General features: G+C 42.3%; 1 protein-coding gene across 1 annotated transcript in view; it reads left to right on the top strand.

Moving 5' to 3' along the window:
- Nucleotides 1–336: 336 nt before the first annotated feature.
- Nucleotides 337–14650, top strand: part of MCC (MCC regulator of WNT signaling pathway) — a gene marked incomplete at its 5' end in the record, with an annotated part of 197525 nt that continues 183211 nt past the window's right edge. The window contains one exon of the mRNA XM_084305166.1: nt 337–470. Coding sequence (XP_084161292.1) covers nt 337–470 — 134 coding nt within the window. The remainder of the gene's footprint in view (nt 471–14650) is intronic.

Raw genomic sequence — 14650 nt, 5'->3', positions numbered from 1 at the left:
AACTTAACCAGGCATTGAAAAGGACACTTACTGCGGGAAATAAGAGATGAACGCACGCTAAGTTTGGCGCCCAGGTGTGTTTTTTCTCCGCAGCTCCGTGCCGGCGCGCACAGCCCGCCAGCTGCTCCGCGGGTGGGGAGCAGCGGGCAGCGGGCAGCGGGCACGCGCCTGGGCTCGGCGGGGCCGGGGGCGGGCGGCGGGGGCGCGCGGCGGGGCTCCCCGCCCCCGAGCCGGCTTTGTGCTGCCGCCCGCCCGCCCGCGGCCTCGGCCGCCTCCCCTCCCCTCCTCTCTTCCTCCTCCTCCTCCTCCTCCTCCTCCTGGGGAGCCGGGCGCGTGATGGCGGCAGCCGCCGTGGCGGAGGCGAGCAGCGGCGGCAGCAGCAGCAGCGACACGTCCAGCACGGGCGAGGAGGAGCGCATGAGGCGCCTCTTCCAGACCTGCGACGGCGACGGGGACGGCTTCATCAGCAGGTAGCGGGGCGGCGGGCGCCGCAACTTCTCCCAACTTTACACCCGCAGCCCGGCGGCCGTGCCCCTGCCCGTGCCCACACCGGGCCGGGCCGGGCCGGGCTGGGCTGGATCCTCCGCCCCGCTCCGCCCCGCCCCGCTCCGCCCTGACGGCGCCCTGACGGCCGGGGCGGGGCGGGGCGGCCGTTGGCGCCCGTTGGCGCCCGTTGGCTCCTGAGGCGAGGCCCGGGGGTCGCATCGCCTCGCCTCGCCTCACCCAGTCCAGCCCAGCCCAGCCCGTGCGGGTCCCCGAGTTAGTTTCTTGATCGTGGCCCAAAGCCGTGGATTTCTGTCAGTGGTGGGCTGGCACAGTTGGGGTGGGTGTCTGGAAGCGCACCACAGTCAAGCGTTGCGTTGCCTGGAGTTAGCGGCAGCGCGTTTCGCTCAGGGTTGGGCTTAGTTGGAAGGGTGTTTCTGGGACTAGTGCCCTGGTCTCGCAGCAAAACTGTAAAAACGTTGAACTTCAGAACATTATATTCGTAAGAGCTCGTGGGAACTTGCGTTTTCAAAATCTTGTGTTAGCTGCGATTAGTGAGTGCCTGTGGAGAGCCAGCTCAGAGCGAGGGAGTTTCCAAGTTTGTCACTAACCTGAAACCTGAGGCTATGGCCCTGGGGAAGGGCTAAGTAAACTCCAGCCCTCCCTGTCCTCTCTGTGGAACCAGAAAGTTGTTGAAAATCTCTAACAGCTGGCAGTCACTTAAAAATAAAACTTACAGGTCATGATATTTCTTATCTAAACAGCTCCCAAAACACTTTTTTTTTCCCCCAGTCTGGTCATTATTTTGACAGTTGTGGTTATGAAAGGTAAACTTTGAAAATCTATGCTTTCTAACCAGCGTGTTAAGATCACTTCTCTTTCCGTTTGTTTACTGTCCTCATGGAAATTATTCCAATGTCTGAAAACTTTGTACGTTGGCTTAAAGCATACACAGCCTCCTCTGAGCACACTCTCTGATCTGCACTTTGATGCTTTCCTGTAATGTAAACTCTACTGAGTTTTGTATATTTGTATTTTAAAGCACTTACTGGGAGAATGTTGATGCCGTTGTGCTTTGTACAGACAGCTGAGAGATGCTAGCATGACATAAACCACTCACACTTCAGATTGACTTTTGTTACCTTTCCTAAGTTTCTTTCCAACTAGTATTATGTGTATGTCAGAACACGTTTCTGAATGCTGCTTGAGCTACACTTCTGAAAGCTTTGAGGACTAAAGGACATATCTGAGAAGAGGCACTGGATTTCAGTAGCAAACAGAAATACAGCTCAGAGGATAGCTGAATACCCTTCTGGAGACAGTGGGTCTGTTGTTCAGAGCTGTTAATGCCTTGCTTCATAAGGGAGTTATGCCTTCAAGGTGAAATTGGTAAGGCCTTGATCAGAATGTTGTGTCATAAATTGTCTTGCCTCAAATTTCCCTATTTGCAAGAAAGTAATGAATGAATACTTAACAAATGATCTTTGACATGAGAGGGAGTAATTTCTTCTTGACTTCATTAGCAAGCCTAGGTAATCAGTCTTGTAAATGCAATGCGTTCCTTACTTTATGTAGTGTCTCCGCTTCTCTTATGATCTATTTGATGGCAATGTCTTATGCACAAGCAGACTAACTCAGTGTTTTTTAAATAAATTTATAGTATATGCCACCACAGTCTTGAAGACAGTTTGTTCAGGTTCATGGGCACGCAGCATCCCTATGATATAGTGACTTTTTGTCAATGTTTATAATCTTAGTGTTTGGGTAATTGCATCTTTTTTAATGTAGTAAATTAAAACGAAATACACTTTTGCAGTAAACTTAATCTTGCCATTCTGTGCATACTGTTTGTCTTGCTACTTCTTTTTCTTCTCTGTACAGGCCAGTTGGTTGATTTTCCTGTTCCCTTTTGCCCTGTTTCCATGGTCTTCCCTTTACTTGTGGAAACTGGTGTTTTCCATCTTTGAGGGCAATGATATCTTTGTTGCTTTTCTTGTAGCCCCAGCAGAAATGGTAAGCTGACCTCTGCGCGTTACTTGTGCCTTTTACAGCAGGTTAAATGTTGCAATAAAAGCCTGGGCATCTGTAGGAGGAGCTGAAAACAAGAAGCTGGCACTGTAAAATTGGCTGCTTCCTTGTGGACTGGAACTGTTCTACAGCCTCTTAATAGTTTGAGCCTCTTCAGAACTTAATTATTTTCAATGCAGTGGGATCAAAATATGCAGTTTTGCAGCTGTTACTCAACATAAGTTGTTGTAGCTTTCAAAACGAGTATCCCTTCCGTTCTGCTTACAGGGCTGAAGCTTACTCATTCGTTTGCACAATGAACGCAGCGGTTTGTTTATAAGACATCTTTCTCTCCTATTCTGGAGTTGTTATGGAAGAGATTTTTATTCTTGAAGCAAAGGCAGGCACTTTGTATGCGTGTTTATTTAGTTCATTTTGCATGAGGAAAAGAGCTGTTTGCATTGCTAATGAAGTTATATGGTGTCTCAGCTGTGGAAATGGTTTGTTGTGCATCAAACTGTAAACCTTTTTAAATAATAGCAGGGAAATAGAGGCACACAGATGGAGAGGAGGAGCATGTCCTGAGATACTGATTAATTTTCCTGCTCTTACCTGAGATACTGATTGTGTTCGAGGGTCTAAATAGTTAGGATGATATGAGAGTGTGATTGTTATGTGTGTATTGGTTGTTGGTGTTTATAACCGAGAACAAGCTGGATGATGGGGCATGAAATGCTTCGCCTGTGTCAGTCTCTGTATGTTGCATTTGACATATGAACATTGAAGTTTTGCAACATCTAGCTGTAAAAAAGTATTATTAAAACACCAAAGCTCTAACTTGTTGGTTTGTAGTCAAATGGTTTTTGTTCCCTTTGGGAGAAATAGTAGTTAAGTAATTATTTTAGTATCTCACAAGTGCTTGGTATCTTTCTAATACCTCAGCAAGAGGTAACTATACCACTAAAAACATATGCAAAACAGTCCATGATTAAGACTGGATTTTGAACACTTATTATCAGCTGAGTCAGCCTTGCTTGGAGCAGAAGGCAGCTTTAAGCTGTTTAGAGCAAAACTTAATTTTTGCAGCTGTAGGTGGATTGTGTTTTTATTAACAAAGAGCTGTTAACTGAAAAAAAAATGTAATTGTATTAATTTGTTGAGCTTCTGTTTACTTTGAGGAGCTTTGGACTCTGATGCTATGGTTATTTAGCTTCAGGGGGTTGGTGCCTTGGGGAGGATATAGGGTGGCATAGAGTAGAATAGAATATGTGCTGCTATTTAAAAAAAGTAACTTTTATTTTAATATTAGCATATATGGTGGCACATATATGTGCCACCACGTGCCTGGTGACAGGACGAGGGGGAATGGGCTTAAGTTGAGCCAGGGGAGTTTTAGGTTAGATGTTAGGAAGAACTTCTTCACTGAAAGGGTTGTGAGGCACTGGAACAGGCTGCCCAGGGAAGTGGTGGAGTCACCATCCCTGGAAGTCTTCAAAAGACGTTTAGGTGTAGAGCTTAGGGATATGGTTTAGTGGGGACTGCTAGCGTTAGGTTGGAGGTTGGACTCGATGACCTTGAGGTCTCTTCCAACCTAGAAAATTCTGTGATTCTGTGATATAGCCTTGGTGGTTGTCAGTAAGGAAAGTGAGACCTTGCTCAGTTTTTACAGGTGTTGGGCTTCTTAAATGCCTTTATTAGAAACTTAAATGCCTTTATTATGTATGGCGGGTACTAAACATCCATTTAGAATAATGAATTTCGCCTTTATGGCAGAAGTCACTGAGTTTTCAGGTTATTCTGTTGGAACGCTACATGGTGTAAAATTACGGTAACTTTAAACAACTTATTTCCTGCACATTCAAAAAATTGCAGCTATGAGCTATGGAGATAATGGGTGAAGAAAAAATAATTAAGTTACAAATATATGCTAATTTTCTGCATTTAAATGTTTAAATGCAGAATAATAATTTTTAGGGTTATGCAGCAGAAAGGCAAAACTAGTGTTTAATTCAGAAAGAGAAATTTCATTATTATATTAAGAGTAATCAAGTTCTACTTGTACAGTTTGACAACATTTTAATCTGCATAAATTTTTTATGTTGTGCTCAATGTGTTACTGAAATCTCTGATAATGAAGTGAGATGTTTAAAAAAAAAACACAAACCTGCTGACTTCGTTTTGAGCTTGTGCAGCCCATTAAAAAGACTTGCTGAATGAAAGAGTTCCCCCTTTGACAGTCCTTTTCTGAAGTAGGTAAAAGAAGCTTGTTGGATTTGATGTATTATGTGAATGGTTTTAGTGGTACATAGCTTTGGGAACTAACAAGCTTTCCAATAGCAATCCGATGCTTCCCTTTCTAGTAGGTGCAGTTGTTGGGGCTTTCCCAATCTTCTTGTTCTCTGAGTGTATTTTGTTAACTACTTCAGTCTTTTTCTGCTTCTGGTGGCCACATGCTGTTGGAAACAAACAAAAAAAGTCTTTCAAGAAGACTTAGATTGCCTTCTACTGCCTCAGAGTGGGCTGAACTTTTTCCTGGTTATAGTGTAGTAGCAGAAAATTTGTCCTGTTGAGCTCGACTTGGTGGGTCTTCAGGAGAGAACATATATAAAACAAAACTATAAAGTGACTTGCGGAAAGCTGACTCCACAGTCAGTCCCGCCAAAGTCGTGCACACCTGATGCGGCAACTTGCCTCGGTTATATGCAGGAAAGAGTTACATATGCATGAAGTTTCACAGTACGCCTATACATGTTCATAACTTGTCCCCAGTTCGTATTAAAATTAGCTCCAAGGAGTCATTTGCATAAACTCCTCCCATCTGCGCTTGCGCAGTGTGTTCTGGTGGTGGTCGTCAGGGGTCATGGGGATGAAGATTGATGACTCTTCCTTGTCACCGCTCCTTGACCTCTTGTCTCTGCGCAGACTCAGTTGCTCCTTGGCTCTTACCCATCCCCAGGACCAGTTTCTTCCAGTTTCTTAAGACAGGCTCACACTCTAATTAGCAGACTGACCTTGATAAGGGGCCCAAGGCTTCTTGCTTTAGTTAATTTGCACAATGCACCACAGCACTAAGCAGCATCCCAGTTTAATGCCGTCAGTGCTCTATCGCTACTTGATAAGATTCTCTTAACTCCCTCTCTCAGTCCCCCCTGTTCTAAAAAGTTAGTAAATTCTTTTATTATGTTCTCCTAACTCCCTCTCTCAAAAGTAGCAAAGCTGTCAGTAATTTCTTTGTTTAAAAGTAATATGAAAGTTACTTTTTTTCCCTGAAACAACCTTCTGCTATTCCCTTTTTTACTCTCCACTTTAAAAATAAGTAATTAACTGCAAAGTGTTTGAAATGAATTTAGATAACGTTTTTCAAGCCTGTAGTCTGACTTGACTTTTTGCAGCTTATTGAAGGGAATACATCCTACTTTAGGCTATTGCTCCATATGAAGCCACGAATTGCATTCATGCGGAGCATTGTCAGAGATCTTGATGAAGCATCGTTTGTTTTAAAATTCATCTATAAATTGGAGGGAGTGATCTGAATGTCACAGAATATGAATAAATGATGAGTTCAGAACTCTGCTGCACACCATTATGATGGGGTGGGGGAGGAAACAAACAAAAAAAAAAAAAAAAAAAAAGAAGCTACTGGTGTAGGGTAAATCATGATGAACTTCTGAACGGTCCTGTAAATAACACAGGTAAATGAAATAAGTGTGAAGTATTTAACACCGGTATTTAGTGAGAACTAAATGGATAAATGCAGAGATCCAAATTCTCAATAGGTTAACTGCTACTGTTTTACTAGAGATGAAGAAAACTGAGGTTTGGTCCAGTGTTACTGCTGGCTTCTCTCTGTTGCTTCTACTCAGTGGACAGAGGTGCACTGTGTTAACAGTGTTAAGGTAAAACATGTATTGCTTCCAGGAGAGCTGACTGCAGCACAGCAAGGTTATAAGGTACATAACAAGTATACCTTCTGCGTGGCCAGAAAGTTTCCAGACTCTTACTTCCTGCTGTGTATTTCTGAGTGTTGCAATTAAAAGATTACCAGTGCTGGTGAGAGTTCTCAAGTACACAGTTCTGTTGACGAGAAAAAAAGTCCTTTTTTCCTCAAAGGTTGTACTTAACAAAGCAGTTTTTACAGTGGTAGTGACAAGAAACCATACAGTAAAGAAAACATAAGCAGACTCTTCCTGTCATTGTATTTTCTTTCTTTAACTTCTGATAATGGTCTCATGTGGTTGAACTGTTTTCCCTTCACAGATGACCTCAGGCAAAGGTGAGCAGAGGCACTTGTATGGTTATAATAGGGACTTGGAGTATAATGTTGAAGTGATGCCTCTTCTGAAACTAGCCTAATATACAGACTTTGCAAAAAGATCTGAACAAAGAGCTGTTTTGTCATTTGCTCCATATATACACAAGTCACTTGTTGGAGACTTAATTTATAGACAGGTTTGTCAAAGATCTTTATCAACTTCTTTTGTTGTTCAAGGCGTGATGTTTTATGTATTCTACATGCGGTTCTTCAGCCCTGTGGTGGTATAACATAATTTTTACCTGCAAGATGCTTGTTACTGAGTCCATGCAAATATTGTCGGTGAGGAGCTCTCAAAATTTAATTTGGACATGAGTTAACGCTTTGCATGTAGGTGCTTTCTAGCCCCTTCGGGCTATTCTCTGCTGGTTGGAAACAGCATAAGGAACAAAATGTGTAAGTAGAACCTGCTAAGTGCTCATCAGTGAGCAGACTAGGGAGCAATACAGCCATATGTCCCAGAAGCAAGGCTTTTAAAAGTAACTCTGTAACTGAAATTAAAAAAAAAAAAAAAATACTTATGAGAAAAGGTAATATTACTCTGCTAGTTTTGCCACCTCTGTCCATCTGATTAAAAAGGGAATATTATGTGGAAACACTCTGCAGATATCATCAAAGACAACTCTTTAGTCCTTGCATTCTTTCTGGCTCTTCTGCATATTGTTGGGTCATTCTTACCATCATGAAGTTTGTAATGTTGTTATACCCCAGTTCAAGATGTTCTTCTCACTTGAGATCTGGACTATTTGCTCTGTGTTTTCTTGAACCACAACATTTTAGGAATTACCACAAAAATTGCCTGAGCCTTCTTGAAATTTACTTTGCTCTTGCCCTATTATTTTATTTGTTTTTCCCTGTGTGTCTTGAAAATAGTTTCATCTCCCAAGTATTGTTCCTAGACTTAATATTATTTTTCATCCATCTCCATTAGGAAGGTGCTTAAGGGACTGTGAAGCAGAACAGGTAATGGAAAGAGTGCTTTTATACAGTTGAAGCACAATACTGTATATCAAATAAGATGGTGAGTTGGAAGCACTGTACTGTGTTTTACATAGATGTACTCCATTTTCTCTGTTTCCTTTGCAGCTTGCCTTAGTCATTGGTTCCAAAGTTAAATAGAATTTAGTGGGTTTTTATTCTAAGTTTGTCCTCCATAGGCCCTCTTAGAGCATCACATCTTAAAAAAGGAGTAAGTTATGGGGGAAATGTGAGGGACAGATACAGACAAAAAGCCAGAGGAACACCGTGCATGCTTAGTTTGGGCTGCAGAAAAATTATCCCTTTGTTAAATATTATGTCTAGCAACCATACCAAGAATTAACATTCACTAAAGGCTTACACATTTCAAAGTCTGTATTTGTTACCATTAATAAATAGAGGAATATATTCAAACTTGAGTTTTCTGAATCTTTTATATTTTAGCATTAGCTAGCTGTCCAATTTCTATGTAAACATCAGACTCATGAAGAAGGGGTATAGTAAGACAATTTAGCTGGAGCTACTCAGGTTTTAATGTTAGTGTGTTTTACACAGCTTATTCCATTTTTCTTTCTCATTGGCATTAGTAACTTGTGAAAACTGACTTAAGTATAACTCTCAGGCTTTATGTTAAATGGTTTTATTGTATTCTTTTTCTTTGAAGCTTCATATCCAGATAGATTGTAACATTGAAAAACTGAGCAATATGCTCAGTTTGTTGAACTTCTTGATGTCTTTGAATGAACATTACCATTAAGTTAACTGACAAGTGCTGAAGCTAGTTCTTACTTTATTCATTTTAATTAATTTTTTACTAATACTGTGTTATTGGGGTTATTACCATAATAGAATTGAACCTCCCTTTAAAGTCAATAATTTGTGCCTTTTGTGGCCCTGGAGGGGAAAAAAAAAAAAAAAAAAAGTAGAGCAACTGTCATCTTTTTATTGTGCTTTGCTGGGTTTCTTGATGGCCATTCTGAAATAGTAAAATTTTACTAATATACTTGTGACTGGTCCCTCAGCTCCTGACCTCAGTAATACGTTTAGAATAACTTCACACTATTTTATAAGGGAAATGGCTATTCACTGTGACCAAGTGTCGTGGTTCCGCTCGAGTGGGCAGCCGAGCTCCACCACAGCTGCTCTCTCACTCCCCCTCCTCAAAGAGGAATGGGGAGAAAATATGTGAAAAGGGCTCAAGGATTGAGATAAGGACGAGAAAATCACGCAATAATTATTGTAACGGGCAAAACAGACTCGGCATAAGGAGATAGTAAGATTTATTGCCTACAACTAACAAGCGAGAGAAGTGAGAAAACAAAGGAAAAAAAACAAAAGCACCTTCCCCCCCATCCACCCTCTTCCACCTCCTCCCCCCGAGCGGCGCAGGGGAACGGGGGAATGGGGGTTATGGTCAGTCTACAGCACTTCTTCTCTGCCGCTCCTTCTCGGTCACTCTCGTCCCCTGTGCTGTGGGGTCCCACCCACGGGATGCAGTCCTTGATGAACTGATCCGGCGTGGGCTTCCCACAGGCAGCAGCTCTTCCAGAACTGCTCCAGATATGGGTCCGTACCACGGGGTCCATCCCTCAGGAGAAAACTGCTCCAACCTGGCTCCCCTACGGGCAGCAGCTCCTGCCAGGTCACCTGCTCCTGCGTGGTCTCCTCTCCACGGGCTACAGGTCCGGCCCAGAATCTGCTCCGGCAGGGGTCTTCCACAGGCGGCAGCCTCCGTCGGTGCAGGGCCACCTGCTCCACCGTGGTCTCCTCCACGGGCTGCAGCATGGAACCCTGCTCCACCGTGGTACTCCATGGGCTGCAGGGGGACATCCTGCTTCACCATGGTCTCACCACAGGCCACAGGGGACTTCTGCTCCGGCGCCTGGAGCACCTCTCCCCCTCCCTCTACACTGACCTTGGTGCAAGGCTGTTCTCTCACTCCCTTGAGTCTCCCGGCTGCTGTGTGGCGCAGCGTTTTTTCCCTGTCTTAAATATGCTCTCACAGAGGCGCAAAACAACATTGCTTATTGGCTCGGATCTGGAAAACAATGGGGCCCTTCCCAAACATGGGGCAGCTTCTAGATCTTTCTCACAGAAACCACCCCTATGGCTCCCTGCTACCAAAACCTTGCCACGTAAACCCACTACACCAAGCTGGTTGTGTGTCAGTCCCCTTTCCCCTCCTCATGAGACCTTGAAGGTCCTGCACACTTGACGAACTTCTCCCCCTCCATACCAGCCTCAAGGTTGCTGGGCGCCAGGCTGACTTCTTCAGTTCTTAGCAGCCCTGAAGATCCCAGGCACATGGCCAGCCAGGTTCTGATGACCCCGTCAGAGAACAGGGAAACATAACAGCATACAGAGTGCTGTCTATAAAATCAAGCCGCTACAAGTTGTAGGCAGGACTTGGATCAGATCTGCTGCAGGACGGCAAAACCAGTGATCCTCCAGTATCTGGGGACATTCCACTGTTGCCTGCTTCCTCAGAGTGTTGAGTGAGTGACTGGTATTCTTTTGCGTGTTTCAAGTCCAGAATATGATTGTTATATTGTGTGCCAGGTATTGAGATTTGACCCAATTTGCAGAGGGCCTGGGTGATTAGAACAAGCACATTAAGAGACCGTCAGCTAAGTTGTGCTATGAATTTTTGTGGTATGCTACTTGTAAAATCCTGGAATAGAATTGTTTGGTTGGAAGGGACAAACAAAGATCTTCAAGTACAAATGCAAAAATCTGTGCTAAGCTTATTCTGATCATAAAATCCTCTGCTCTGCTGATCACAAAATTATGTTGAATAATAAAGCTCTAATTGTCACTACAACTTAGTGCTGTTGTCATTCTGCCCAGGATCGCCAAAAGAACTTGTATGTCCTTACAGCATCGGAGACAATACTCTTCTCTAGGCTCATAGCAAGCAGGTAGCCTTACAAGATGTTTTGGTACCTAGTCCTTTTGGCAAATCCGTAGCCCTGTGGTTATAGCACAGAGATCAGTGGTGTCTATTTCAGCAGTAGTATTGAGACTTCAGTAAATACTTGAATAGGTCCTACTGATGATTGCCATCTTCCTCTGCTTGTGACAAGCAGGGTAGCTGGCATCCTTAGCCAGAGCGACTTTCTAAATGTATTCAGTGTTAGGTTGCCAAATTCTGTAGCTGAAAAGTAATGGATAAGCTGACTGTTTTGGGATGCACTTGGATGAGAGAAGACTTCTTCTACGGAGCGGTTAACTCCTCCTGTTTCTTTATCTCCCTTTTTTGATGCAGTTTAAGGATACCATGCACAAATACTTTGCAGGGTATTGTGGATGGATTCTAAAACAATTAAAAAGTCTTTGTCTTGGATTTCAGAGGTAGAGTAATTAGTATCTGAAATTTATTCAACAGGTTATGCATGTTTTGGCAGGGAGCAGGGGGCCTCACAGGATACTTGGACACAGGGCCTTTTTTTGCAAATACAAAGCCCTGAGCTAGGTGCCAGCATTCCTTATGAAATCAGTTGCAAAAAGTGGAGGTGTGTGGTTTTTGTTTGTTTGTTTGTTTGCTTTTATTTTATTATTATTTTTTTAAAGTAAATCTAAGGGCAGGATGCTGCTGAAGGAGTTGTTCCATGGTGTGCAGTCCTGAAATTTCACTTCTGTCTGCACTAGAATTTGTTCAGTGAGCGAGAGTGAAGATCTGCTCTGGCTGAAAACTAGCCCCATGAAAAAGTACTTTTTTTCTGGGCCAGGTAGTTCATGGTTGTGGCTTGTCATATGGCTCTGTTGGTACTGGAGAGAGGCCAGAAACACTGGGGTTAGGATTTAGTTGTGATCCTTCTGGCAATGTCTGCTTGGTTGTTTTCAACACTGTTCAATCCAAATACTCTCAACTGAGAAACATCTTTAAAAGTTAATTCAAATCCAGAAAAACAGCATGGTTTGAAAAACCACAAAACTGAGCAGAGGTTTTATTTGTACTCTTGTCACCTCTGCTCGTAAATGAAAGAGATTAACTAGTCTAGTGCTCTGCCTAATTGTATTTTTGAAAGGATGGGCTTGGAATGGCACCTGGAGAAAATCAGTTAAGCTGTGGATTCACAGCTTTTGAAACCTAATTTTTACTGTGAACACTCGTGCATCTCCAGAAAAAATGGTACATATGTGGAGTATGTCCTGGAAGACTGACTATTCCCATACATGACTTCGTATATTAATTAACTGTAATTAACTGTAATGATCAGCTGTAATGAGCACATTTAATGTCTTATTTCTTCTGAGAGGTTTTTGTTTGTTTGTGTGTTTGTTTTCAGCGCTACTTTCTGAAATTTAATCGAACAGTATTCATGTAGCACTAGCAATAATCTATTCAATGAAATCCTTTACGCTATTTGTATGGGTAGGTAAGGTAACAAAGACCAGACTGCCCATGAATGAAATCTGTGCTCCTGGTAGTTATTACCCTGTGGTAGAGTCTGTAGGCTGAATTGATACTGTGTTTGTGCAAAATTTGAAACTAGTGAGCAGCACAAAGGAAAGCATAGAGTGGCAGAGGTTCTATTGACAGACCCTGCCTCTGTTGATAAATGGACCTTTGTTTGCCTGCAACAATTCCCTCTCCAGAGGTGACAGCCTTAGCTGAAAACGGGCATATTGCTCTCACGGGTTGTAAGATGCAGTTTGTGCTAACAGTGAGTGTTCAGAGTACACCACTTATTTCTAATAAGTAGAGAGTGCATTTGTTGTTCCTGCTACAAACAAAACATTTCATTTCTGGAAGTTCCTGTGAGAGATGGTTGGTCTTGTCCGCATCTAGTCTGAAGTGTAGCAGGGACCATGAAGCGACATACTGACTTGCAGAGAGCTTCCCCCTGCAGGAGAAGGATCGCCGTGGTGGGCTGTGCAGCGGTGGTATAGGCTGTGTGGCCAGAATAGTACTGTGAGAGGTTGCCAAGCCAGGGCACAGCTGTGAAGTAAAACCTTAGCTGGTTGAGTTAGGAATAAAGCTTATGTAGTTTGGGGGCTGGTTGGCAGTTAACCCTTCCTTCTTCCTGGTTCTGCTTAGCATGATGGAACCAGGACAGGTTGTTGAGTTTAATTGTGGACGTGTAGAACATACAGGGGAACATGCAAGGCAGAAATCTAAACTAGCAAGGAGTTTCAAGAGTAACAAAAATTATTCCAGAATATGTAAACAATAAGAGGAAAACCAAGGAAAGGGCACTCGGGAGGAAGCTGATAAGCTGTTGGTGGCTGATGCTGAGGGGTATCAGAAATTGTTTTGTTTGTCTCTGAGACTGAAAATACTAAATAGAGAGAGATGGTTCCTGCAGATAGGACTGATTACTACTACCGTGAAAGGCTAGAGGAAGAAAGAAGTTAGAGATATTTGGATTTATGTTTTAATTAGCTTTACTTGAAAAACTTGAGTTAAGGTTTGTAAAGACAGCCTCAGAACTATTTTGTGTTTTCATTTTTTCATTCTTGAGATCTTTCAGAAGATAAAAGTAACAGAAAATTGGGAAAGATAAAATGCTTATTTTCTTTAAAGTCATGTTGAGATGGGGATCAGTCTGTATACAGTGTATATCTGCCAGAATATGGATTTGTTAAGAATAAGTTGTATCAAACTATCAAACCCATATGATCTATCAGAAATCTATTAGAAGAACTTAGTGGTGGAAGTGAAACGAGATGCCTTCTATCTTGTGCTTACCAAAGCTTTTGATGTTTTATGATACTGCTAGCAGTGCCAGAGAGAGGCTGCTTTTTTTTTTTTTTTTTTTTTAATCCTGTACTTAGATCGTTAGATACCAATAGTTTATTTTACTAGAAGATTGTATCAAATTGAAATTCTAAGAATGGCTCAGGCCAGATCAGTACTGTTAAGGATTAATGATCTGGATGACATGATAACAAGTAAGCTTAATTAAATTTAAGATGGTACCAAGATAAGGTTGCAGATATGCTGGAGGAGAGGACTGGAGACTAAATTGGTGTTGAGAAAATGGAGATACATCTTGAAAAAAAAACAGGTGAGATAAAGTAAGGATAAGTGTGCAATAACACATTTGATGGTAAAAATATGGGATATGTAATTAAAGAAACACTGAGATTTATAGTAGGTCTCAAGTTAAATGAGAATTAGCGATAGTAAGATAGGACTTATGCTTTCAGCTTTTCTGCTCATTTTAGTGTGTGCTTTAAGACGATCTCTAGTTTTGCATGCCGTCATCCATCAAGTTGGTGGATCAGCTAGAGATAAGAGCAGCTCACCGAATATGATCAGAGACAGAAACTTCTTCAGTTCTTTACTCAAGAGAAGATGGGACATCAAGCAATGGGCTTCAAATATATAGTGACTGTTTTTACCTTATGTACTATGATTACAGAAAATAAATGGTTAACTTTTTTTCTGAAATAATGTTCTAAATTGCAATTGGGAAGTTTTAGGTTACACAACCTGTAGGAGAGGACATGGAAGCACTAGGACATTTGGAGCTTGTAGAAGCCTTAAGAATGGGTTAAAAAAACATCTGTCAGGGATAGCATGGATTTATTTATTCCTATCATTGGTACAAGGCTGGATAATTCTTCTTTGCGGCCTTTTGCATGTCCTCATCATGTGCTGTATTTCTGTAGGGTGACACTTCACTAATATAAGCTGTGTTCTGTTGACCTTTACACACCTGAGAGTGGAGCTCTGCACTGTTCCTCCTCAGATTTAAAACATCAACAAAATGTCCTTGCACTCCAAGCTTTTTCTTCACCTCTCCATGCTATTTCCCAGAATAGAGTCCTGCCTGTTTTCTTCCCTCCAAGCTCTTATGTCTCTGTTTGTTTGTTTGTTTGTTTGTTTGTTTGTTTTCTGAAGCTTCTCTGACTCTTATTTTC

Source organism: Netta rufina (genome assembly GCF_964035555.1).
Source record: "Netta rufina genome assembly, chromosome: Z".
NCBI lineage: Eukaryota > Metazoa > Chordata > Aves > Anseriformes > Anatidae > Netta > Netta rufina.
Note: the sequence above shows the minus strand (reverse complement) of the source record. Positions and strands in the feature narration are given on the sequence as shown.